Genomic DNA, 27,594 nt, shown 5'->3' with positions numbered 1-27,594 from the left:
GGAGTTTGAAGGGAGAGGATCCCCCAACCTGTAATTATATAAGAGGAAGATTCATTCAATCGCATAGTTTAGGCTCCGAGAATATGTTACCCATATGATGATCTATTTGATTGTATCGAAGGAGACTAATGAATTGGGATTTCCCTATTGGGTCAGGTCATTTCAGGGCAAGCAGCTCATTTATCATAGAGAGGATGAGCTTCGAGGGAATGATAATGAATTGGGATTTCCCTAATGGGTCAGGTCATTTAAGGGCAAGCGGCTCATGGGAATGATTCAAAATTACCTCCGTGGATACCATTTCTCAATTTCTAACGGAGGATAGCTGATATCTACATTGACAAATAGGCCCTGGATTTTAAAAGCCATTTGACTAGGTTTGACTTGTGTCAAATTCAAACCAGTGTCAAGGCTTAAAAACCAGAGATCAAACTGTTCAAATTGGTGACTAAACATGTAAAAACAGGGCTGAAGAAAGTGGCAGTAGCAGTTTGGTGACTAAAAAAGAAAAAACTGCAGTGAGGAATTCATGATATATAGTGATTTTGTCATGGTCCTAATGGGTACAGACCAAACTAACAGCTCCACCGGTTCACCATCTGCTTCGTTTTTTTAAACATTTTGAACCTCTTTCGTTCTACTCTGGTAAAACAGTAATACAATTGTGCTATCCTATTACAAAATTAGAAAGACGATCAATGAGAATGTCATTCTTCCACGTTGAATGAACTGTTAAAACCGACATGTTTCATTTCTATCCATCGTGGAAATCCCAGGGGAAAAAGATAATTACCAGATACACATGAATAGTCTCAAATGGCTCCAGAAGAAGCCTAGCAATGTTCGAATATAATCCGCTCCAAACAATGTTCTCAACAGTCCGAACCTATAAACTTAGATTTGAACAAGAGCTTATATAAGTCTCATGTTCAGTATATATAAAAAAGGAGGGGACTGCCTTAAACAAACTTTGAAAAATCTCACACAACTTGGATTGGCAAAGTTGGTGGTATCTTTAGACATGTTCTTGTGCTCTTCTAGGGGGGAAAAAACACAAACAAAGAAACATGAACAAAGGAAAAAAAGAAGAAGAAAAGAAAACAAGAAACATAAAAAAGGAAAAAAAAGAAAACAGCAGCAATTTGATGCAGGTGGCATGCAAACATTGGGATTCCCAATAAAGAAGAATAGAACCCAAACCACCCAGGACACCAAAACAACAGGAGACACAGGGCAAGCGTTGCTCTTCTTTGCTTTTATGCTTGAAATCTCTTAAGATTTCCACAATAAATTTCATTCAACAATCTCAGCCTGCGATAAGTTTCTTGGAAACCATGCAGAGGATCGAAAATAGGAGAACACTGATCAAGTACCATTGGCACCAGATGATGCCTCTGCTGACTTCTTCTCCTTCTGTTTCTCTCTCCGCTTCTTGTTTCTCAATGCATTTTTGCTCATTTCTCTGATTCAATGGAATGCATTAATGACTCGTCAGTAATTCAGCTTGAAACGCTAAAGAACAAAAAACATTGATATGATGAAACTACAAATTAGGGTACTCACTCTGAAGGGCCACTTCCGCCAAATAGCTGCCATTTGCAAAAGTATAAAATGGTCATCATAGTAGCATAAAATAAATTCGTTAAACCTAATTTGTAGCTAACAGAAAATTCAGTTCAGATTGGCTTGAGGCATAGTCTGTACCTGACCGACTCTCTCTCTCTCTCTCAAATGGGCATTAACTATTTCTCTAATTATGGAGGATGGTAAAAAATAAAAATAAAGTTTTAGACGTGCACGTGGTGTTACCAAGCAGTATTGAGTAGAAAACACGATCACCTTTTTCTCTTTCTTATAGGCCCTCTGGAGTTAACAACATCAAAATAGTATATAAACCAATGACAAACACCATCTCAATGGTGTTGCTATTATACAAAACAGATCCTCCAAAAGATTTCGAAATGTAGCTTCTTACCTTGAATGTCCATGTAGTTAGCAAGTCTGGGCAAAGGGAGTTTTGTGGGATAATGTTCCACGGTTGGCACTCGTGACAATTCTCAGCCCGTCCTGCCTGAATTGCTATTATCCCAACCAAGAAACAATGTGCGTTCTGCAAGTTTTGCAGAGGTTGAATGCAAAACATGCATCCAAATTAAGTTCCGTTTTTGGAACTTTATCCAATTATAATGTCATCATTTTAAGTAGATTTTTTTTTTTTTCAAAGATGATTTTCTAATTTTTCCTGCAGGCCTCTTTGGATTTGCAGAAAAGAATGGAGAGAACGTTTCCAGGAAACACCATTTTGAGGGAACCGTTGGAAAGGGAAAGTTGCTTCTCCCAACTGTTTTTCAACAAGATCTTGCATTTTTTTTTTCCAATTTCAAATCTGTTTGTTTGTTAAATTTTATTTTATTTTATTTTTATTTTTGTTTTGTTTTTTTAATGGAAAATTTACTTGAAGGTGGAAGGTGGCACAAGTGGAGAGTTGAAGATGGACTATGGCATGTGTCAAAATTGTCACATGTGGCACATTAGGTACATGTGGGACATTGGAAAAAGTGGAGCGCTTGAAGATAGAGTGGCACAGTTGCATGCTTGAAGATGGCTGGTGACATGTGGGGCACTTGAAGATGGTCAATGGCACATGTGGAGCACTGGAAGATGGTCGGTGGCATATATGGCTAACATGTGGGGCACCTGAAGATGGCTGGTGGCATATGTTTCTAACATGTGGCCTCTTGTAAAGGGATGGGTCATTTCTTCTCCTTTTCCTAGAACTCTTGGAAATTACATTTCTTATGTATGGGCAAGGAGATGAAAAAGGAGCATTGTCCAGGAAATGAAAGGGAAATGCAAATGGTATTTCCAGAAAATTTACAAAAATGAAAAAAGGAAGTGTTTCCACAGTTAATGCTTCAGAGAATCCAGACAGGCCCTACATGTAAAGTGTGCTATATGTACAGACATATGTTTGTAGGATTGTACTCATGCATGTGTGGGCATTCTACATCCTCTAGGAAAGGTGAAAAAGAAAGCAAATCTTGCTTAGGGCAGTGATCAAGGTATTCCGTAATGGTAACGGTGGCCGTAATGGCCACCGCCGTTACTGTTACTTTTTTTCCCCGAAGAAAACCTTTATTGGTCCCGTAACAGTTCTTTCCATAAAGGCCGTTACGACCCCGTAACGCGTAACAGGCATTACAGCACACCATGACAGTGATAGAAATCAAGGCCACAGACAAAATACAAACCATTTCAGGAAAAAAAAAAACCAGAATGAATTTTCTAATTGATAAGCTTTTGGACCAGTCAGTTATTGAGCCATGTGATTGCTAAATAGGTCATGCATGCATACCTCTGCCTGAACTACAGCAGCAGTTTTTGCATGGGGTGGGCGATACGCAGCTGGTTTCTGTGTGGGCAGGGCGGCAGCCTTTGTGGATGCTTGTGAAGATTTTGAAGCTTGCACTGAAACATCCGAATGAAACCCATGAGTCGAAGCATGCATGGAAAATCAAATCCTTCAAAAAAAAAAAAAAAAAAAGGAAAAGAAACGAAATGGGATCACCTTGTTTAGGTTCGTTGATCTTTAATGTCTCGACGGACTTCACAAGTTCAGCAATATCACCAAAATTTTCAGGTGCTTCTGGTTTCCATTCAGCCTGCATAAATAATCAAAACGCACAAGTGAATATGAGATGAGAACCGTTGATGTTAAGGAGAATGAAACAGTACTTGTGTGAATGAGGTTTGTGACAAGCATCCCAATGATCTGGGCCATTCATTAAGGTGCAGCCTACCATAAACATGTCCTTGCCCAAAAAATGGGCAGCTACACATCAGGTGAGCCATAGGGAGTGAATACATGATGGTTTTCCATTTGAGCATACAGCTTCCGGTTCTTTTGTCAAATGTGGAGCCTTGTCCATTCTTTCTAATGATCAGTTTTTGTTCATCATGTGACCCAACTAATGAGCAAACCAGCCTGATTTTTGTGCCAGGGCCAGTCCATGGAGGACCCCACCAGATGAAGGCCTGGATCCCACACGCATGCTATGTTAGCATGTGTTGCAAGGGCTCCTGTTATCTCACTCACATGAGTCCTGTTCACGGGGCTCTCACTGACCTGGTATAACTTGTCGAACATCTTCTTGAAGTACAATAATCCATTGTGGTGGAAAATTTTTATCCTATCAAAGAGATGGGAACGTTTGTGTTGGCCAACTTATAAGATGAAGTATCAGTCCAATATGAACTTCAAATATAAATACCCATTATCTATCTGTAGCCTGGGTGCCGTTGTTGCAGTCATGAAGTAGCGTCCATCGGGAGACCATTCGCTTGTAACAGAGCATTCTGCCTTTGTTGTTCCAAGCAACTTTTTCTCAGAATAGTCCCAAAAAGCCTGAAAAAACAGAATTAATATACAATAACAAAGGAAAAGAAAAACATTGACAGATAGATATTCTGAACTGAGAAAAGAATATCCACAGTTCAGCAAGTGACATATTGGAAATAAAATCCTATAACATATAAGAGGGAAGACAGGCAGCTTTTGAGCAAAGATCAACTAATGATTTAGCACCTTCAACCAAAGGAAAATAGTACAAGGTTCACACATGGTGTTGTGGATGCACCCACTGCTTTTTTCCATATCCCTCTTAACAAGGCACTTTGGGTGACTAAAATGCCCTCTAGAAAGGTGATGTGGAGCCAACAATGGGCATGCAAAATCAGGCATAAGTGTTGCCAGAAAACCTCTTGGCCAAAATAGAATGATACTGATTCTATAATGTATCCAAGTTCTGCCCAGCAGTCAGGGGTAAATGTAGGCTATATCCATTTCAGGTATTAGGTAACCACAGAGAAATTTCAATAAAATGACTCAAGGGCACACCAGGAAAACAAGAATTATTTCAATCGGTAGCTGAACTGCCTGAAAATTATAAAATCAAAATATAAAAGAGAGGAAAAAGGAGAATGTAGTAACAACTGTTTGGTTCTGCAGGAGCTGTACCACACATGCGTCCAATGAATGGCAACTTCCCTGATGCGGACATCAGTGGTGCACCCTTTAGAGTGTACCAAAGGAGGAGGCGTCACCGACAGAGTACTGGAGTGGAGGAGTTGATTTGGATGGACGCTGGGTTCATCGGAACCACTTTCTGACGCACTATGATGCAGGAGCGGCATGACTGCACCTTGACCATAGATTCATGGGTTGGATTTCACACCCTACCACATAAATGTTTTAGTTTTAGACGTTTTTTGTTCTTTTTCTTGTTTCAAGGGCTTTATTGCACTTTCTTTATTTTTTCGTCTTTTTGTTATTTTTCTTATTTTTAGGAGCTTTAATGCACTTTTACTTTTTCCATAGCTTATATATACGTTGTGAGAAACCGAAACCCTATTTTCATTATTATTAAATGAATAGAAATTCGTATATTTTCATCTTTATTTAAGATATTAAGGTTTTAGGATTAGCCATTGGGTGTTAAGGATTCTACCCCAATTTCAGGTTTCATTCTTTCTAGATCTTCAAGGTGTAGGAAAAGGTAAGAATCATCCTCCTTTTCTTTTGACGACAAAGAACCTGTACTTTCTTCATCTCGAACCCTTCATTCTCCACCCCTTTCGTTCTTCTCTGGATATCCCCCCTTCTATTTTGAACGGAAAAGTGGGATGGTTAGTCAATAGAATCAGATCCAAACTTGACCGTGGACTGACTTATGTTAGATATGAGATATTTTCATATCCCTAGATCCTTCCTTTTCACTGTTTATGTGATTTTATGCTAAGAGGCATGATCATGACAGAATGACCCCATTTTTGTGTTGAGCTTTACCTAATCCCTTTGATTGGAAACGTTAGTTGATTCGTGCTTTAGTTGAATATTCTTTAACCTGATTATACATGCATCTAGGACTAGGTTATCACATGTCCTTGCATTATTCCCTGTATGTCTATAAATACCAACAAGAGCTCCCGATGATGAGAAAATTTCTTTGGCTGCCCGCGCTAGCAGAAATGGTAAAATCTAATGGCATTTAATTACCATTTTTTTTTCTTTCTACCAAGCAATATCTGAAGGAATTACATGATCATCAACCTGAGGTCAGGCCTTGAGTCTGTACAATTGTGACCATGGATTCTATGATCTAGATGGTCGATTTGGTAGGGCCCAATTGGCTGGAGCATGACCCAAGAATCTTCTCAATATTTTTCTTTTTTTCCTTGAAGATGACTTTTTTTTATACACAGTAAAATACAATATATAGCAGCCAAGGTGCCAATAGCAAGTGACTCTCTAGACATTTCAACTCAAGCAAACACCTATTGACCAATGCAAACACCAACCAAAGGACAGAGTGGGTTGTGGTCTAACTTCAACAAACAATTGATCGTGGGAATCACATTTTGTTGCTTCCTCAAAAGGCTAGAGGGAGGGAGGGAAGGAGACATTGGCTGGGTTGGATGTTCAAAAGCTTTACTGGGGCGTAACTGAGGGCAGATTGTGGAATATTGGGGGAAAAGGTTTTCTTTGCTCATCATCTTCTCCTTAGGCCTTTTTTTTAATTTTTTTTTTTGCTTTTAGCTTTAATAAAATCTGAGTTATCTTTCAGAAAGAAAGCAAAGGTGGCCTATGAGGTACAAATAGGTAGTTAAGACAAGAAAACCAAAGACATTCTCTGGTCAAGAATCACATACTTCCTCCAATATGCATTCTCTGTTATATCCTTCACAGACCCCTACTTCGTTATTTGACTTCTCTTGATGCTCCACAACCTTGATCTATTTGCAGATGCCCGAGTTATTATTATTATTATTATTTTTCTATTTTGGAGGTATATTGTTGAGAGGTAAAATCGAAGAAGCCTTAGATACCACCGGCAAAATGGCTCAAACCAAAGTTGATATTGTATTGGCGCAGCAAAATCGGTTTTAGCTCTAGTAAAAACGACATTGGATGTAATTCATCCATAGGTAAAAAATTGTTCATGATACCTTATGCTTTTCAATTATATTATGCAGATCATTGCATAGTTAATTCCCAGAAACTGCACAAGACTTCAGGACTATGCATTTAAGTGCCCATGCTGATGCTGAAAGAAATATAAAACATACTTCATCATCATCATCATCTAAGCCTTATCCCAAATAATTGGGATTAGCTACATGAAACCTGTTCTGCCATTCCACTCTATCAAGGGCCAGATCTTCAATTAGACCATAGGTCATCAAGTCTTTTCTTACTACCTCCATCCATGTCCTTTTGGGAGCCCTTTTAGAGCCTTCAACTTGTCCCAACTCCTCCTAACCAGCATGGTTCTTGGTCTCCCTTGCATATGACCAAACCATCTAAGTCTATTTTTCCTCGTCTAATTACCTATTGGTACAACTCTTAAGTTCCCTCCAATGCATTCATTTCTAATTCTATCATTCCTCATCTTGCCACTCATCCATCTCAACATCCTCATTTCAGCTACACCCATCCCACGAACATGTTCTTTAATTGCCCAACATTTTGTCCCATAAAGCATGGCTGGTCTTACAGTATCTTATAAAATTTCCCTTTCATTTTGAGTGGTACATGATGGTCACATAAAACTCCAAAGGCACATCTCCACTTCTTCCACCCGACTTGAATTCTATTCACAAAATTGTTTTCAATCTCGCCACTCTCATGAATTATTGACCCAAAGTATTGAAAGTGGTTATTTTGGGAAGCTTCTTGGTCAACAATCTTAACTAATTTCTCGTTTTCTCTCCTATTATTACTAAAATTGCACTCCATATACTCTCTTCTAATCCGACTAATTTAAATCCTTAAGATTCTAAAGCATCCCTCCATAAATCTACCTTTGTGTTTACACCCTCCCTTATCTTGTCAATCAAAACCATATCATCTGCAAACAACATACAACATGGAATATTTTCCTGCAAATGCCTCGTTAACTCGTCCATAACCAATGTGAAAAAGGTACGTGCTCAATGCCGACCCCTAGTGTAAGTAGTGTTGTCATATGTGATTGCATAATTGAGATCAACTACATATGCTATAGTGGCATATGCGATTTTTTGACCGTTAGGCTTTATGCAATGTATAAAGAAGTATGCAACCACATCGCATACTCAACATGCAATGACATAATGCCCCAATGATTAGATTTCTGACCATCGGGACTTAAATTTATTTTTTCTTCCATTTCTCTACCTTTTTCCTTTTTATTTTTATTTTTATTTTTATTTTTTATTTTTTATTTACTATTGCTCTCTTCCTCTCTTTCTCACTCTACTCTCTCTCTGTCTAATACTCTCATTCTCTCAAATCTCTTACTCTTATCTCTCATTCTATCCAAGGCCAAAAGTCTACAAGGCTAAGTAGAAAGTTGTCTCACTCTTTCACAATTTTGAGTATATGTATTCATTTGAGTACTTGTTAGTTGACTCGTAATAGTCTAATAGTCTAATAGATGTAATAAATACAACAAAATTTTAATGGAATTGATAATAAAAAGCACTTCCCTACACTTGTACTATTTTTACATAATTTTTTTTTTTTCAATTTTCCCTTTATTTTTCAGATTTCTTTTTATAAAAAAAATAAAGAATAAAAAAGTTCAGGGGTTCACTTATGCCATTTGACAACATTGGGTGTAAGCCTACAGTAATTGGGAACTTGTCTCTCCACTATCGGTCCTCACATTTGTTACCCCACCCTCATACATATCCTTAACAATGTCAATATATCTTCTTGAGACTTTTTTTCTCAACACCCGCCACATTAGGGATCTTATTGTATGCTTTCTCTAAGTTAATAAAGACCATGTGGAAATCCTTTCTCCTCCCTATATTTTCCCATCAATTGTAAGTAGGAAAATAACTTCAATGGTATACCTCCCAGGCATGAAACCAAACTAATCTTCTGATACATTCGTCTCATGCCTTAGTCCTTGCTCAATCGCTCTCTCCCAAAGCTTCATAGTATGGCTCATTAGTTTAATCCCAAGATAGTTAGTGCAACTTCGCATGTCTCTTTTGTTATTATAAATATGTAACATGTACTTTTCCTCCATTTGTCTGGTATTCTATTCGATATTACAATCTTACTGAACAACTTTGTCAACCAAAATAATCCAGTATCCCCCATACACTTCCAAACCTCTATTGGTATACCATCTGGTCAAAAGGCCTTTCTTGTTTTCATATTTCTCAAAACTTATTTCACTTTAGATATCCTAATCCTATGTATGTATATATGGTATCCGCGTCATTTGAATTTATGGTTCCATTTCTTCCTATGTTCTCAGAGTGGTTATCATTTAATAAGTTCTGAAAATAGCTTAATCCACCTTTCATTGATCTCATTGTCTTTTATTAGTACCATCTATATCCCTCTTAATGTTATTTATAACAATCTAGGCCCCTACCCTTTCTCTCATTTTTGCGAGTTTGAAGGCATCTTCCTCTCACCATCTCTTGTTCCCAATCTATTGTAAAGATCATCATAAGCCTTACATTTAGCCGCGCTCACTATTTTCTTAGCAGCCTTGACATTTCTATGCTTTTCACAATTTTCATTATTTCTTGTTTCTCGCAAATAGCTTTTTGTACATCGTCATTTCACTAACAGGTTTCCTTATATAATTGGCTTTTCCCTCTAAATACTTATAAAACATCTTTTGCCACTTTCCTAATGCACTTAGCCTTCTCATTCCGTATGACATTTATTTCTTCCTCGACATTCTACTTTCTTCCTTCCATCAATTTATTTCTAAACAACATTGTTTTCTCTCCTTTTAAATTTCACCACCAAGTTTTTGGACTCCTATTAATTTCCCTCCTTTTCTTCCATCTCTTAATAGAAACATCCACAACTATTAACGTATATTGCATAGTTAGACTTTCTCCAGGTATAACGTTGCAATCCTTAGATATTGATCGTTCTGTTTTCCTAAGTAGAAAGAAATCTATTTGGCTTGTATATGATCCACTCTTGAAAGTTATTAAATGTTCATTCCTCTTTGTAAAATGTGTTTGCCGGAGCTAGATTGTATGCCAAAGTGAAATCAAGGATGGCGTCTCCCATCTCGTTTCTTCTCCCAAAACCATATCCCCCATGTACGATCTCATATCCTCCACTTTCTTTTCCTACATGACCATTTAAATCTCCTCCTAAAAATATTCTATCCATTCAGAATTCCTTCCATTAGTCCATCCATATCCTCCCAAAATTGTCTTTTAATTCCGTCCTCTAATCCCACCCACAACACATACGCTCTAATAACATTGATTATCTCCTCTTCTAACACAAGAATTATTAATAAAATCCTATCACTAACTCTCTTAGAATCTACAACTTTTTCCTTTAAATGTTTATCTACCGCTATCCCCACCCCATTTCCATTATTGTTCAGAGTTTATATTTATCAATTTCTCTAGTTTTGGCCCCTTTCCACTTGATCTTCTGGATGCAAGCTACGTTAACTCTCCTTCGTTTCAATTAGGGATGGGATACATGATTTGAATTTTTAGAATGTGTTCTAGCTTACCCTCAGAAGAGAGTCAGTCAAGCCCGATATAACAGAATAGAACAACCTAGATATTCGGGGTACGTTTGGGTGTTTGCAATTTCTATGATTGATAGATTGTGATAGTGCCAAATCGTGGTTGAGACGAGAATCAAAACAACTGGAAAACACTAGCCTGCTTGACATTGTTTGTGTTGACCGAAACATCAAGCGAATCAAGTATGCTTTGAAAACCCGACCATAGTTTGACAGTACACCAAGGGCTACATTATCTATTGATAAAAGATTTTTTTTTTGTTTTTTTTTGAAAAGTAACACAATTTCATTAAAAAGCGAAGGGCAAACGCAAGCAATCAACACAATGCAAAGCTAAACAAGAGCAAACCAACAAGAACCAAAACACAAAGGGTGCAAGAAACAAAATGCATGATCACCAATGCTTAAACAACGACATTTAATTTGGCCTTCCTGAACACCTTATCTAGACCAATTTTTTTTAATTTTTTATTTTTATAACACGCACACACACCCCACACACTCACCCTGGTGGAATTTCACCACTTATCTAGACCACTTTCACAGCTTTGAAAACATTTGTTATTCCTTTCAGCCCAAATAGACAACAGGCCCACAAGAAGAATCTCCACAAGATTTTCTCTTCCAAGGACAAAGCCACTCCATGCCATGGCAAGAAAAAAGGGACCATTTGAGGAAGGCATCGACCAAACATATTGGAAGAGATTCAGAGTCTTCCCCAAACTGCCCTGGTAAAACCACAATGCATAAATAAGTGACTCACCAACTCGAGATCCCTCAGGTACATGATGCACACATTCGTGATGATCATTTGTCCTTTTCAAATCTACTGTTAAAACTTCATTCCTGCCCACAAAACAACCAGAAGCAATGACTCTGGGTGGCATGTCCAGAAATGCTTTGTCGGAACCCAAACCTTGTGGGTTATGAATATGAAGTGTCATGCTAAAAGATTTAGCAGAAAATCTCCCGGATCCCTCAAGCTTCCTCACTCATGAATCCCTTTGAAGCATCGAAGGGGATGAACTTTGAAGAATGACACAGCGAACCCATCACATCAAACAATTCGTCATTCGACAAATTTTTGCGCAAGAGGGTGCCTGAACCACCTGGCCCCCCAGAATGGACAAGTGCCCAAAATGAATGATTCTCCTTTGGCAGCAACATATACTAATCTCTCGTAACTCATTTCAAGGGCTACTCAAAGCACCAAGCATCATCCCAAAATCGAACGTTAATAACCATTCCCCACTCTAAACATAATCTTCTTTTTCAAAGGCTTAATAGTTATGAAGATAGCCTTCCAAACCCCCAAAGCTCTGTATAAGGGTGAGCCCCTGGTGAACCGTCCTCCTGCATCGACCACACAAAAAACAGCTTTTGAAAGAGAATTTCTTTCTTTTTCTTTTTCTTTCTTTCTTTTATCGGTTTGTGAAATAAGAATTTCCATGAACTGATGTCGGAAAATGGACAAAGTAATGAACAAGGCACACGACTAAGCTACCCAACAGGAACAACGAGATGAGAAATCATCTAATAATTAGAAAAATGAGAAGTAAAAGAGACCATCTAGATCCTTGGATTTTATGGATGAGGTAGTCCTCTACTACAATTAATCACCCATATACCACAATTCATGAACTCAGGTGAAAAGGAAGTACTCATGTTCTAACAATCATCTCTTAAAATTCAAATACTATCAATTAAAATTTCAGCCAACTTACCATATCACCAGGCAAGTTACCGAAACCCGCCAGACAGAGAACTGTTTACCTGAGAATTAAGGCTACAAGCATACATATGGGAAACGAAACTACATGAGCAATATAATGCATTTAATGAACTAGCAATTAAAAAACAGGATAGCCCATATCTATGAAAAAAGAAGTATGAAGTAAAATGCTGCAAAGGATACACTTTCCTTTTGGGTTCCACCTTATTGTATTGTAAGGACCTGTTCCAAGTTCAAGTAGTGGGTTGCACTTCCTGTCAAACACTGTTGCTTTTGCAGGCATAACTGAGACAAGTCAAGGAATAGATATAGAATCATGTAATCTAATAACCCACATAACTTAGACATGAAGTAGGCATGAGGTGTTCATCACATTGGCCTTAGAAAGCCCACAAAGTCAATATGTACACCCATCTATATATGACACTGTTATTTTGTAAATATTAGTTCATCGAAGTGCAAAAATAAAGAAACACACATCCAAATAGATAAAGTATGCTGGAACAACATATACTCCAAAAAAAAAAAAAAAAGAGGATCCAATCCTCAACATGTCTGATATATGTGCATCTAATATTATGATGCTTGAATCCTTTGTTAAAATGGAGTATCCATGTTGGGTACTTCGATAAAGAATCCAACTTTCTCAAGACCTGAGATCCAGACTTACTGGAATTTTGAACTCTTGAGGTTTTCAGCTATTTAGAATTCTTAGTCAATAGTACCACTTGGGCAACAAATTTAACTTGCGATATTGTTAGGGAAGAATATTCAAACATAATTACATGTAAGCGCAGGTCCTTGCCATACCTGTATCTTGATAATTTGGATTGAGGATCCACAGAACCAAACCCTTGCCGTATATGAGACCCATACCCGTACTCAGGTAAGATAGGTTTCATGTTTCTCAACACTACACGTGAAGTGTCCTTGTAACATAGCCTACAAGATGAATGCTACTTGTGGACACACATCTGGAATCACCAAAAAGATTCACCCAGATATGCCAAAATGACATGTCAGCCCCTCAATAAATGTTCTCTAGCCCAAAAATAGCCTAGACCCACTTATCAGGCAGCCCACCAATATACATTGAGCAGGACAGTCGGTTATCCTTTTCTAAAAGTCCGTTTCTCATACACATGTGACCCACTGACGACTGCACCGGACTGATATTCAGACCAGGCATTCACAGTGCGGCCCACCTGACAAACAGCCTGAACCTCACGGATATGCCATTTTGGCAAGTAGACCCGTGCTTCTTTTTGGTGGTTGCAGATGGTGTCTGTAAGCAGCATTTCCTGAGCCTCTGAAGGATAACAAAAGAAAGCAATGACAAGGATACATCCATAAACAACAGCAAATTCCGAACCAGAAGAAGACCACCGAACATCATGAACAGGCCCTTCTTTACCTGCAACCCATTTATAAAATCAGCAATTTCACTTGCAGATGCAAATAAAGAATGATAGATTAATAAGGTCAGCCAATTAACTTGAAAATCATACGTAGAAGCACAGGTCCTTCATGGCTCGCATCAGTTGTCAAGTAATTCAGCTTTGATTCACCATAGTAACTCTGGTTGGTTTTATCAACATCAGACTGTGCCACTGCCAGAAGTCCTGTTGCACCATAGTTCCAGTGCAGTTGCACCGTGGAGCACAGGAAAAAACTTCGCCGAGCAACAGGCTGAGCCTGTGCATCCTTGTCACAGGAAAAAATCTGGACACTAGCTGGAATTCCCTATACAAAGAAAAAGAAGAGTAAAGTTTGAATGAGTTTCTCTGAAACAGTACTTGGAAATTTATTAGGAATTCAAATTACCTTAGATTCAGCAATGAATGCTGCAATGTGTGATCCGGGCTCCTTGGAAAGCTCAAGTGCAGCTACACCGGGAATTCTGAGCTTATAAAGAATGCCTTTAGTGAAGTCCTTTGCATCGAAAAATTGTATCTCATTCGTCGCCAAGCGACATGCAACAGCTTCATTGGAGCTAAATTGGATTGATGGCCTAAAGGATTAACCAAAATCTAACAATTAAATAAAGGGAATTGACATCTACACCTACCCTGATAGATTTTATTACACCCATTTTCCATTTTGGGAATTGAAATAGTACATGTACCTTGTACTATTTCAATTTCCAAATTTGCAAATGGATGTGAGCATATTAACCAAGTTAATGAAAATAGAGGTTCCCTTAAATAAATAAGTATTATATTTGCTTGCTTGAAAGACGCTGCATTTTTTGTTCAAACAGTGGGTGCTCAGCTCAGTAATCAAAGTTGGTCAACTGCTGGTCCCCTGTATGGTATGGGCCATGCCACAATACTCCTCTATCAGATAATCCTTGCCATCCAGTTGGTGGCTTGCAATTGAATAAGTACAGGCTATGAACTAAATTTGACAGGTGACTATCAGATAGGATTATTCAACAGGAGGGATTTTTGGGGCATCTCACATCCACAACATGGCTCAATACATGAATGATTTTGGATCACCAAAAGGAGGAACCTATGCCCACAGTTTGTTCAGGGGAGCAAATTGCTCAATCGAGCATCGTATATTCAACTAAAAACCTTGATTTCCAAAAAGGACAAGGAAAGGAAAATCTTGATAAGCGTGTAACAGACCATGTGGTTTTTGACATGTTCTTCTGGAACTGATGATAAACAGCAGTACCCGTCTCCGTTTCCCACAAAACCAAGTTCTTCTCCTGTGGTGTTGAGGATTTCTGGAATGTCTGGAGATATGTTCCACATGGGGACAAGATAGCTGCAAGAACAGCAGGGATTTCAAAGGATCTTATCTCGGCAGAGATGCAGCAGTCGTAAATGCTGATAACAGAGTTGCTTTTCATCACCATAAGCCTGGATCCATTTTCGCTTAATTTTACAGAAGTGCAAGAAACTCTTTCAAGCTTGATGCGTGGCTGACCATTGCTGAATGGCGGTCCAGTCCAGAGAGAGAATCCTTTGGGTTCTCGAACTGGAAGAGGAAAAATCATAAGAATAAAAAGCAAAGTATGAAAGAAATCGTTTGGCACATGATGAAATTGTACCTAAAATCTCCAAAGGTGGGGATGGGTCCATGGTAGCCATTACAGGCTGATTGAAAATTTGAAGAGAGGAAGGGCTGTATCCAGTAGAAGGGAGAGCCTTAAGACAAATACTGGCAAACTCGCAAAGTTATGCGATGCTGTGCTGTTCTTTCATCAGCAATTATACACTGATCCTGAAATGAGAACAATATCATCTTCAGAAATGACTGTACTACCCTAGACCTCTTGGTTCTCAGAAAAGAGAAATGGAAGTGCTCGCTCCATCATCGCTACTCGCTGCTCATGAGTCATGACCATAATACAATCGCAGTCATGGGTACATAAGTAAGACGAGAAGTGTAATGGCTACTCATGAGGAGCCAAATCCTATTGTTCTTGCACATTCCTGTGGCACGTGTGTGAGAGATATGGGTCATTCATCAGGTGAGCCCTCCTTTATGTGCCATGGCAATAGGCCAGTCTGGTTATCAGGAAGGTCACACTTGTATGAAAAAAAAAAAAAACCAATGATCCACATTTCACATTCAAGCATGTGCTACCTGATTGTCGATCGGCATGATATTTGCCCACAAACATGCATGTTGGGGTCACCTGATTAACATACCAGATCTTGCATCATCTGATTAACAGACCAGATCTTGCATATATGCAAGGGATTTGGATGGCTACTCTGCCAAGCAGCGATAGCAAGGGTCTTGTCTCATAGACCACACATATGGCCTGGATGTGAAGTTTTCAATGAAAAAGAAAACAAGCAAGTGCAGTAATCATCTAGTGACTACCATAATGTAAATATATGTTTGTGTGTATTGATGAATTACTGACTCTCCTAATAATTGAACTACTCAGTGTCCCTTTATCTTGTGTCATCCAGTTACAACTTGGAAACAGAGTCAATGAGGGAACACGAAGGGTGACAGGCATTATGTTTTATAGTTGCGGACTCATTTCTTCAGCTATAATTATAGAAGTTAGCATACAAAGCAGCCAATGAAAAGGAAAAGAATAGAAAAGAAAAAAATGGTATGCAAACAAGTGATTAAATAATAGTGTGCTTGAAATATCACACCAATGCAGTGAAATGAAACCTTGCTTTATCCAGTAAAAAGTAGTATTCCTCTAATTCCTTTGCTTGTGTTTATTCCAGGACATGTGGATTTTCTCCTAAGCTTTTTAGAAGCCATTACCTTACCTAGCAGTGTAGTACCGTAACTTGGACTTCGATGGTTAATCGCTAAACAAAGGTCAGACATCTTAGTGAGCTGACAATGATCACATGCCATGAGCCACCCACCCCTGCACTAACAATAATTCTACTCCATCACTCTATTTTAGACATACATCATGGACAATTAATTTTAGGCTACATTTGAACATCCAACTGAAACAAATTGCAACCATTCGGTACAAGAAGTAAAGAGGTTTCTATCCCCATTGCGTTCCAAATGAATGACGAGCCCCCACATCATAGAATTGCAATAGGGAGTTTAGTTGATATTCTTAATTAAAAGGGTGCCAACCTATTCTAGAGATAGCTAGTTTTAACTGCCCTTGTATTTTTCTTCATCTTGTTTTTAAAGCTGGTTTTTTAATAAAATAATTTTATTACTTGTCAAAAAAAGAAGAAGAAAAAGGTGCCACCCAACTTGGGCCATTTCCTGTATAATCATTTAATGAATCACAATTCAGTTCAATGTAGCATCCAAATTCAAACTGAGTGAGTCACACAGTACCAAATGGGAACTTCTTATAAGAGGCAATCATTCAACCAATACAATATATCCAGACCCCAACATTTAGAAACAAAAACCTTATCCAACGGACCATTTAAGTCTCTCCTTTCATAAATGAAAGACTGCTAAAGAACCCTTAATTCACTTCACTCTCAGGTCTTCTTACTTTCTGAACCCTACCCAAATATCCAGTATCACCTACAAGTTACAACCAACTCCCTTCCACCAGCACTATCACAGGACAAGACTATTACTCTCCTTTCTCTTCTTCTTTTCCTTTCTTTTTTATTTTGAGAGGCATTACTCTCCTTTTATTTTTAATCAAAGCTGCCGTCATCTAAACATGAAAAAAACCTCCCATCAATGCCTTTGCTCCAAAACCGAAACTACAGATCATGTCTGTATTCACGACATTAATCATGTTAACAATCCTTGTCATGATCATGATCATGATCATGATCATCATCTAAGCCTTATGCCAACCAGTGTTTTAAATAACAAATAGCGTGGTAGCATAGCGTTCACCCCTCTAACGCATAAGGCGTAAGCTTACGCTACATGCTACTTCTAGATTTTTAATCAAGGTTGCGCTTGGTTGCACCAATTTCATGATATTCACCAAATTAAATTGATTAATTATAAAATTTAACAAAAATTCATAATACCTGGTGCAACCAAGCGCAGCTTGAAGTAATAGGGAAGGGTAATCATTGAGCATAAATTAAAGAAAGAGCAATGAAACTGATTTAATACTGTTACTTATATTATTTTTACTAAAAGCATTGAAAAGATTAACTAATTTTTATTGAAAATACAAAATTAAAAACAAATCATAAAAAAGATTAATTGATTTTAATGTTGTAGTGTAAAATAACTTGTAACGTGAGCCACATAGTGTGTAATATAGTCTATGTAGTGTGTAACATATGCAAATTATCATATACTGGCTACACACGACTTAAGCTATTTTCATGAGCTACATGGTGTTAAGGCTAAGCTGCAAGCTACATAGTATACCTACGTAAAACGCTGATCCAACAAATTAGGGTACCTATGTAAAACGCTGATCCAACAAATAAGGGTCAGCCATGTTAGCATAGTGGCACTAAAGAGATTTCCATTTTGATTGTATCTCACTACTATAGGCAAAATAGCAAGCTGCTAAAGGACCTTCACTCAAGAGGCCTTTTTTCCTTTAACAGTTAATGAATAAATTATTGAAAAGGAAAAAAGAGAAAGATCAAAAGGATTTAGAAGAGGGGGATGCCACAAATCCTAATACTATTTCCACACCAAATCCCGATAATTTGTCAGCCTCGTGAATTGCTTAGCATGGGGTGGGAGATGCTCGACCACTCATACTGACGTAAGAACTGTCCTATTTCCTCAAATATTGTTAGGAAAAGCCATGTTTAAAATCTTTTAGGGCATCTGGAGCTCATAAACTCCCCCTCGACCAAATCAATTATCCACAGGATGCATTGAGTAAAAAGGTCTTTTATATGCACCAATATCACTAATAAGAATGAAAAACAGATCCAAGACAATTAAAGATTACTTGATCCAAAATTTCATATGCAATGATACCGGCAACCACAAACCCCGGATAGATGGGACAAGGCAATGGTGATTATGATGGAAACAAGTCATTAATCTAGCCCAAAGTTGATGTGATCAAGGAAATTTTATGCTATTCTTTTGGGCACTATGATTAACTTTGTAGTCAACTTGATGAGCCAAGGTATTACATAATGGTATAGGCCGGCGTATCAGCCAACTTGCTGGCTAATAAGTTAGTGGTCATTTCGGCCAATAAGGCCTTGAAATTTTTTTGGGGAAAAAAAATCTCAATACAAATTCTAAAAAATGAGAAGATCTCAAATATGTTTTCTTCTTCATCTTCTTCTTCTTCTTCTTCTTCTTCTTCTTCTTTTGGTGTAATGGGCCATTCTTTGATAAGAATGTCGTCTGTCGGGCAGTGTCAGCTTGACCTGCTGAAAGTTGACGAACAAGGACCTAATGAACACAAATCAAGCATGATTTGGTGGATAAGGGCCCATTATATATTTAAAAAAAATAATAAATAAAAAATAAAAAATGGTGGAAAAATGAAAAAAAAAGAAAGAAAAAGAAGTGATGGTTTACACCATCTTTTGATATTTTCCAAAATGGTTCAATCCGCTTCAATTCATCAAGTCCCACTCTAATTTTGTATTTTAATCCTTGAAAGTCTAGATCTAATCTATCCTTCAAAAAAAGAAAAAGAAAAAAGAAAGAAAGTCTAGATCTAGTTTAAAATTAGTTTCTAGGCTTCCTTGATGGTTAAAATAAATAAATAAGTGAAAAATGAGAGAAAAATAAAAACTCTTAGAATGGGCCCTCCGTATTGGCCTGTGAAAGTCGTATCAGCCCTGTAACGGGGCTGGTATGGGGCATGTATCGGCCAATACAGCCCTTTATTTTCATAACTGACCAATTGACCCCCATATTGTGTAATAGGGATGATCGTTTGCTTTACGTCACTGTCAATATGATGGTAACATAACTGTTTTTTAATACCATGGATGAGCACTCCAGGGGCAAATTTCAGATACAAACAACAGGAAACATGCTCAAATGAAACGCAAAAGGCAAAGAAAGACGTAAATTGCATCCATGATACAAACCATAGCTCATCAATAGACTCCATTGCAATGTTGGCAGACGCATAAACCTTGGAACCAACTACGCCACATTATTACAAGGGCTTCACCTTCTTATTCAAATTTCTTTTCTGCCAAGCATTTCTACCTAGGAAACATCATCCATCTATGATTAGCCTTCCTATCCATATATGAAAGGTAACCTTCCTCTCCATGTACTTCTTCTTGATAGTCCAAATGTAATTGATTGATTCAAAACTTAGTTGAGTTGTTCGGGCTTCGGGCCTCCTAGGCACTAACTGCTGCACCCAAAATTCTGATCTCCTAAAATTGGAATAAAATAACAAGATTCCAGTTCGATCATGTTAGCCTTTTGGGATTGGAATAATGATTAAGGAGGGCAATAAGAGGTATTCGTATTGTTATGTTATGTAACTTCTCTGTTCTTTTTTTTTTTTTTTGAAAAGGTAACACCACAAGGGATTGAACCCTGAATCACTCTCATCATCATCATCATCCTTTTATCTCTGCTCAGCCTGTGTGTAGGCCGCATTATTGTTTCTGTGTTGGTTTTTGGTTGCTTCATTTAATAAAATTTCTTATTACCAACAAAAAAACAGGGGCCTCCATTTTGTCTCTGCTCAGCCTGTGTAGGCTGCATTATTGTTTCTGTGTTGTTTTTAGTTGCTTCTTTTAATAAAATTTCTTATTACCAATAAAAAAAACAGGGGCATCCATATTTAACAGTCAAAGATGAAATTCTTGGACTAATGAAAGATAAACCACTGTGAGAGCATTTGACGATGATATTTCCATTAATCAAGAAAGAAAGTTGGAAGCCTGGAGCTCAAACATGATAAGGTACCTTCTTAGAGGACTCCACCAATACCTTAGAGGGAAACAAAATTTCAGATTCTGGGGGGGGGGGGGGGGGGGAAGGGGGGGGTTGCAAGGTTGAAAGAATTAATAGAGGGGAAACACCAAGAATGAAGCATGTGGCTTAATTTGACTCAAATGGGAAACTTACCATGGTCATGTTGGCATGGGAGTGGTAACAATGTCAGCATCTGCCATTGCCAGTTCCAAGAGCTGATGTAAAAGTGGAAGGTTGACATTTAGTGTGCATCACCAAATTGCTGGTAGAAAGACTAAGATGATGATAATGACGATGACGATGGTATCAAATTTAGAGAATGAAACATGTTGCTACATTCATTTAACTCTTTTACGTGCACCAAATCGAACCAATTAAACTTGCTCACATTTGTTGGAAACCAATCTACATTTTCCAAGGATATAGCAAATACAATTACAATCTCTAAATTCATCCAAATTCTTTTCTTAATTCGCTTGAGTTTTCCTTTTCTATTCCACGTGCATTTTCGTAGCTCATAGATTCTCAACCTTCAAATTTGCTCAAAATTCAGATCTTGCTGGTATAACACCAATCTCAGCTTGAGAAGATTAGAACAAAATGCCTAGAGCAAGGATTAAAGTTGCTTTTTCATAAAATTGATTTCTGCAATTGTGGACCAAACCTTAGAAGTGAGAAATTAAAAAAGCTGATACTTGCGCATCCATATACAAGGCCCAGATCCAAATTGCAGCAATGATACTTTCAGGATGGACCTCAAAGAAATCCAATTGCAATTTGCAGGCCACTTCCTCATTACGAATGCGATGAAACATCACTTGCTCATCCAAATGCAGCCATAAAATTCAAAGGCAACCATGAAATGGAAAACTGATGTCTTAAACCCAAGATTGAGATTCCACCAATCGTTGCAACCACATCAGAGGTTAGCAAGCCAAACACACAACCTCTCCACACATTGCTCACACTCCAGCCCAGCAGAACATCTGAACGGTGCATAAGGCGGTCCCCACCGTGAAGATGACCACTCAAAAATCAAGCTAGTCAACTCATCAGGTAGGCCAATCCTATAAATGCATGGACTGCCTGATGAATGGTCTGGCCAGAAGTTTTCCTATGGTCGTATTGACAGTAGGGTCCACCTTACGCACCGTTGGGGTGTCCCGCACACTTGCCTGGCTTGCACGTGTGGAGAGTTCCCCTGTGGGGCTACAAACCTCAAGACGACACCGACGGCAACGGCGGCAACAATAACCACATCTACATGGAAATTCCCATTTCGATTACACCAAGAAATTCAAAGAAAAATGTATACATATAGATACCCGCTTCAACTCAAATCGCCTCTGGATTGTTGGAAAGAATTTCTAGAGAGAGAGAGAGAGATTTGATTCGATTAAAATCAAACCCCTCAAATCGATTTGGGTGGAAGACGCATCCCGAAGCTGTTCTCAGAAAAATACGAGCAGAGAAACCTTTGCACAGACGAGTGGGGTTTTGGGGAAGCGAATTGTGTGGTGAACCCAACACCAAGCAGCTCCGTGGTTGCATGACTGTGGGGTCCACCATGATGTATGTGTTTTATCCAATCTTTCCATCCATTTTCAAAGATCATTTTAGGTAATAATACCGAAACTGAAGTATTACAAATTTAAAGCGGACCACACCACATGAAACAATGAGGATTAAACGCGCCCGACCCCACCATCTCTCTCTCTCTCTCTCTCTCTCTCTCTCTCTCTCTCTCTCTCTCTCTCTCTCTCTCTCTCTCTCTCTCGTCCGACCAGTAGCCCTCTCTCTCTTGTCCGACCAGCAGAGGTCGTCCGCCTTTCTCTGCTTGTTCGTCCGTGCAACCACTAGAGGTCGTCCGCCTTTCTCTGCTCGTTCGTCCGTGCAACCACCAGAGGTCGTCCGCCTCTCTGCTCGTCCGCCTCTCTCTGCTCGTCCGTCCGTGCAACCACCAGAGGTCGTCCGCCTCTCTCTGCTCGTCCATTCGTCCAACCACCAGAGGACCTCCGTCTCTCTGCTCGTCTCGCCTTCCGACCAGCAGAGCTCGCTCGTCCCTCCGTCCAACCGCAACTAGTATGATTTTTTTCTCTCTTTCAGTGTATGATTCCTCTTTCAGTAGATCAGTGCAGATTAGAGTTTTTTTTTTTTTTTTTTAGGTTGCTTGATCTATGTAGATTAGAGATTTTTTTTTTTTATTATTGATCTTCAGTTTAGATTTGCTCTTAGTGCTAGCTATAGATCAAAATTTCCTCTCCTGCTTTTATATATATACATGGATGGATGGAATGGATACACAATACATATATCAAGGTGGGCTCCATGGTAACCCTATGGTAGGGGTATCACGATCTTGGGCAGTGCTCTGTGGGCCACACCATGGTGTATATGTTTGATCCATACTGTCCATCCATATTCCAGATCATTTTATGGCATGAAACAATAAAATAGGTAGATTCAAATCTCAGGTGGACCACGCCATAGGAAAATGAAAGGAAAACACAGTATTCATCCAAAACTTTGTTCTCAAGAAGTTCTTAAGGGTGAGTGTTCAAGTACTACTTTTTTAATGGTGTGCATTTAATTACCATTTTTTCCCCATGGTGTGGTTTAATTGAGATTTGAATCTACTTTATTTTTTGTCTAATGCCATAAAAATGATCCGTAAATGTGGTTGAACAGTGTGGATAAAACATATATTACATATATCATAGCAGTTCCCATATAGCACCGATTAGTAGGGCTTTTAGGGGGCCCCACTTCCAAAACTCAGGTGGGCCATGGAAGTGACGACAACTGAGAGGGGTGTCCACAGTCAATTTCCACTTAGTTCACCTAATTTCATAATGGCCTAATTTTTACGCTAATTAGTAGATTATACATGCACGGTGGCCCCACGCAAATCAATGGTTGATGTCCCCTCTCTAGATTTTTCACGCCTTATGGGCCACCTGAATGCTAGTTGGACTAGATTTTGGACTTAAAAAGCCAAAGGTGGAAATGCCTGCAAGTTGCGTTGCTAGTAAATATGGTATTCTTTTGGCCCCACGATGATGAACATATTCTTTATCCATTGTTTTTTTAGATCATTTTATGACATGAGCTTAAAATAAAGTAGATCCAAATATAAAGTGGACAACAACACTAAAAATAATGTAGATTGAACTCGAAGGTTCGAAACTGGCCCGAACTCAAAGGTTTGAAACTGGCCCGAAGTAAGGTTCGAAACTGGCCTAAACTCGAAGGTTCGAAACTGGCCCGAACTCGCCTGATTCCTGCCGGGCCGGGTTCGGGCTGGAGATGTTGGCCCGGTGACTGGGCCGGCCCGAGTTCGGGCCTGGTGTGGCTGTTGAACGGGCCTGGCCGGGTTGAGCCCAGTTCGACTCGGCCCGACCCATGTACACCCCTAGTCGAGTGTACACGTGCTAGTATTTTCGTTATTACATTAGTTTATTATATTTTAATATAGGATTATTTTTTGTATCTATGATTTTATTAATTATATGTGATTATTCATCATAAAGAACTTCATTTTTTTTCTTTAAAAAAAACAAGCTAAAATATAGGACTATTACTGCTTTAAAAGTCATGTAGCATAGCACGTAGTCTATTTGGGAGAGAGAAATCCAGCATATCTTGTTAGCTTGAGTACTTGGAAATGACGTGGACAAATGAGACTTGACATCACTAGTGTGCCTTCGACACAAACGATCCACACTCAATTATAATTTATAAGTAACTAATATATTGATCGGGTTCGGGTTGGGTCAGGCAACCTGAGACCTCAACCCGAGTCCAACCCAAGTTTTATCCGGTTGGTGTTTATATAGCCCAAGCTTGAGATTGGACTCATATATCCTGCCCGAGCCCAACCCAATGTCGGATCGGTCACGGGTCGGTCGGGTTGAACCCGCCCAACTTTCAGCCCTATTAGTGCCTCACCCACGAAGGTGAGGCCCTTACCATGGGGCCCACCTTGATGCATGTGTTCTATATCCACACCATCCATCCGCTTTGCCATATCATTTTATGGCATGAGCCCAAAAATGAAGCGGATCCAAATCCCAGGTGGACAATACCATAACTGATATTTATTTTTTCCCCTCCATCCCGGTTCATGTGACCTTATTAACAGATTGGATAGCAAATAAACATTAAGGTAGACCCTAGGAAGTTTTTAATTGTGGGGCGTTTAATCACCACGGTTTCCTATGGTACTGTCCACCTGAGATTCGGATCAGCTTCGTTTTTGGACTCATGCACTAAAATGAAATGGAAAAATGGTTTGACAGCATGCATATAGAATGCATTAAGGTGGGTCGCACAGTAAAGGCCGCACTCTCTTGGGTGAGGCCGGGCCTGTTTCAAACATCTTTAAGATTCGCTCTATGTGATTTCGGAATGTCACAGGAAATGCTCTTCTGCTAATCATTTACAGATGTGCCCCACCACATGATAATCCAGACCGTTCATCTGGAAAGCTCCCTGATATATCGCCCATGTGGAAAAAAGAAATCTCAATGATCTGATTACAACCGTTCACATAAAATGAACAAGGAACAGCTATCCAAGAGAAAAATTTCCAGCTCACCTAAATACAGACAGCAAAGATCTCCCATGGGGGGAGATTTACCCATGCCAGTAATATGTCATGGGACCGAGGTGAACAGCTTACATCATGACATGGTGGGGCGGAACACAAAATAAGACAACTTTCAATCATTCTTTTACTCCGACTGAGTGACCTATATCCATATTCATGCCCTGGCCCCAAAATCGGTTCGTCTGCTGATCTAGTGGGCCACAAATGCACATTGATCATGGACTGCTGGCCACTTGCCAATTGTCATCTACAAGTATCAGTGGACTAACTTGATTTTCGGGCTAGTGAACGTTCATGGTGGGGCGCATCTCATGTTTGCCATGGCAGCATGAGTGAGGCGCAGATACCTTGAAAGTACACTGGCATGAATGCACTTGGCAGATCTAGATGGCAAACAGAGCTTCATTCATTCCATGATCAGTGTCCTGAAATATACAACAGACCAAGAGAAGCTCTACTCCATGTATCTACAGCTTCAGTCCATCCTCACCTGCATCTGACTGTCAGAAGCATCTTCTGCCCCATCTGCTAGCCAACATTCTCATCCAACTGAATCTTCTTCGGTTGAATCATCATCATCATCATCATCATCACCGTGGTTTCTGACCTCCTTAACATCTGCATCAGACATGTTCTCACCCTCGTCTTCCTTCATTGTAACATCGTCTCTGTTATCATCATCGCCATGGTCACTCCCCTCAGTGGCTACATCTGATGTGGACCCACTCTCATCTCTCTCTTCGCCACCACAGAACTGCTCCCTGAAATCAGGGGCCACGATTCCAATCATGGCATTCAAAGCCCGACGCTCCTGATTTAATCTGGTGGCAGCTGCTGCAGATGGTAAATTCTGACTCCCTGCCGCTTGACCATCGAAAGAGCTTATTAATGGAGCAGCGGCAGCTTCATCGTCACTCCTCGCACCTGTGTGGCCCCCACTCCTTGGAGAGTCATTCTCTCCGTGGACAGACGGAGCGGTGCTGATTGCCCAACTCCCCGCAACTTCAGAGGTCAAAAGGTCAGCTGTTCTGATTGTCCCTGCTTCCGTATCTTCCATGGCTTTTGAAACCTCAACCTGGTTATTTGATTGGGAGCAGCGGCCATTTTCATCATTGACCCTTTCAAGCTGTTCACCATTTTCATTGGTTTCATCATCAAGCTGCATAGTATCACCAGCTAGTAGTAGATTGCTGCACTTGTGTAAAATGACATTTTGTTCACCGAATCCAATATCAACAGCCTCACTTTCGGTTCCAAGCACCCGCTCAGTGTTGATGGGGTCTCCATCCAGGATGGGTGCTGTACTGACACCGTCAATGTCGGAACCAAAGCCCTTACCCGACCTATCAGCACTCGTACATTCTACATCCTGTGTGTGGCCATCTTCTTGGCTTCTGATATCACAGTTATGCTTCTCAGTAACACTGGCGTCGTCGCTAGCATTATCTTCACCTGCACCAGTGTTCTTTGGAGTCAAAGCGGCAGAAGCTTCTATTGCAGTGTTATTGCTACGTTGAGCTTCCTCTCTTTTCCTCCACAAGGATCCATTTATGTTTTCTTTCATCACATTGAGATCAACATCAACAGATGTGTTGTCATAGTTCTCCTCATCCTCCAGAGTCTTCTGCATTGCCTTCAGCTGTTCTTGCTGCTTCGTGAACAAAGCAGAAATCTCTTCAGTTGTCGAATAAAAGGCACGCAGCTGGGTTTCCCTGCATGGCATCCAACATGTGAGTGAACAAAAAAGAACATTTTGGATTGGCCCCATACACAATCTTTTAACTGTACTGGAACGCTTGGTGTACAATGAAGGTGGTGGAAATAGGGGAGCAACTTGGGTGGGTTTGGTCTGGTTGAGGGTCAACCCGATCCCAACCCGACCACAAGAGGACACAACCCAAATTCCAACCTGAGGTGCCCAACCCGACCCAAATAGATGTCAATATTCCCAACCCGACCTTAATTTGCTCAACCTGAACCCAACAGAAACTCAAATCGGTTTGGCGTTTTCCAAACTGAACCCAATCCAAGGACCTTGAAAATCTGACCCAAACTCAGGTTGGGTCAATCGGGTTTGGGTAAACTCAAACCCAAGTTTCAGTCCTCAATGGAAATGCTGAAAGTGAAGCATGAAAGGCAGGAACAATAGCAGCAAGTCACTGATAGAATTGAGTATTGGATACATATGCCATAACAAAAATTACATAGAGAAGCATGGGCTTGCATGGCTTGATGTATTAATTTGGTACAAATCATGGATAAAAGACTTGGAGACTCAACCGACCTATTCGACCCTGAGTTGAGTTATGAGTCTTATGACTCATCTGAGTTGGGGCCGACTCCTGGTATCAAATTGGATCAGGTCCGACCAAGTC

The 27,594-nt window shown here is 39.5% G+C and overlaps 2 protein-coding genes across 7 annotated transcripts in view; both read right to left on the bottom strand.

Annotated features, from left to right (window-relative positions):
* Positions 1-807: 807 nt before the first annotated feature.
* Positions 808-22,104, bottom strand: LOC131246387 (uncharacterized). Of its 4 annotated transcripts, none has more exons than XM_058246472.1 (15): positions 21,936-22,104; positions 20,764-20,825; positions 15,362-15,534; positions 14,934-15,288; positions 14,125-14,311; positions 13,809-14,043; positions 13,646-13,714; positions 12,484-12,585; positions 12,293-12,333; positions 4,272-4,405; positions 4,127-4,190; positions 3,569-3,662; positions 3,356-3,468; positions 1,564-1,589; positions 808-1,462 (listed from the first exon to the last, which is right to left on the bottom strand). In XM_058246472.1, the coding sequence occupies exons 3-15, from the start codon at positions 15,399-15,401 to the stop codon at positions 1,366-1,368; spliced, it is 1,557 nt and encodes a 518-aa protein (XP_058102455.1). In that variant the 5' UTR covers positions 15,402-15,534; positions 20,764-20,825; positions 21,936-22,104; the 3' UTR covers positions 808-1,365. The 4 variants fall into 4 exon arrangements, with proteins under 4 accessions (XP_058102455.1, XP_058102453.1, XP_058102452.1 ...); XM_058246470.1 differs by lacking the exon at positions 20,764-20,825 and adding an exon at positions 19,761-19,884; XM_058246469.1 differs by lacking the exon at positions 20,764-20,825 and having other exon boundaries at positions 21,926-22,104.
* Positions 22,105-25,069: 2,965 nt separating this feature from the next.
* LOC131246384 (uncharacterized) overlaps positions 25,070-27,594 on the bottom strand; it is a 41,987-nt gene continuing 39,462 nt past the window's right edge. For 2 of the 3 annotated variants that reach the window (XM_058246464.1, XM_058246465.1), the window contains exon 13: positions 25,070-26,931. In XM_058246464.1, coding sequence (XP_058102447.1) covers positions 25,761-26,931 — 1,171 coding nt within the window. In that variant the 3' untranslated portion in view covers positions 25,070-25,760. The remainder of the gene's footprint in view (positions 26,932-27,594) is intronic. The other variant, XR_009171348.1, reaches the window with a different exon arrangement.

The sequence above is a fragment of the Magnolia sinica genome, chromosome 5 (genome assembly GCF_029962835.1).
Source record: "Magnolia sinica isolate HGM2019 chromosome 5, MsV1, whole genome shotgun sequence".
Taxonomy (NCBI): domain Eukaryota; kingdom Viridiplantae; phylum Streptophyta; class Magnoliopsida; order Magnoliales; family Magnoliaceae; genus Magnolia; species Magnolia sinica.
Note: the sequence above shows the minus strand (reverse complement) of the source record. Positions and strands in the feature narration are given on the sequence as shown.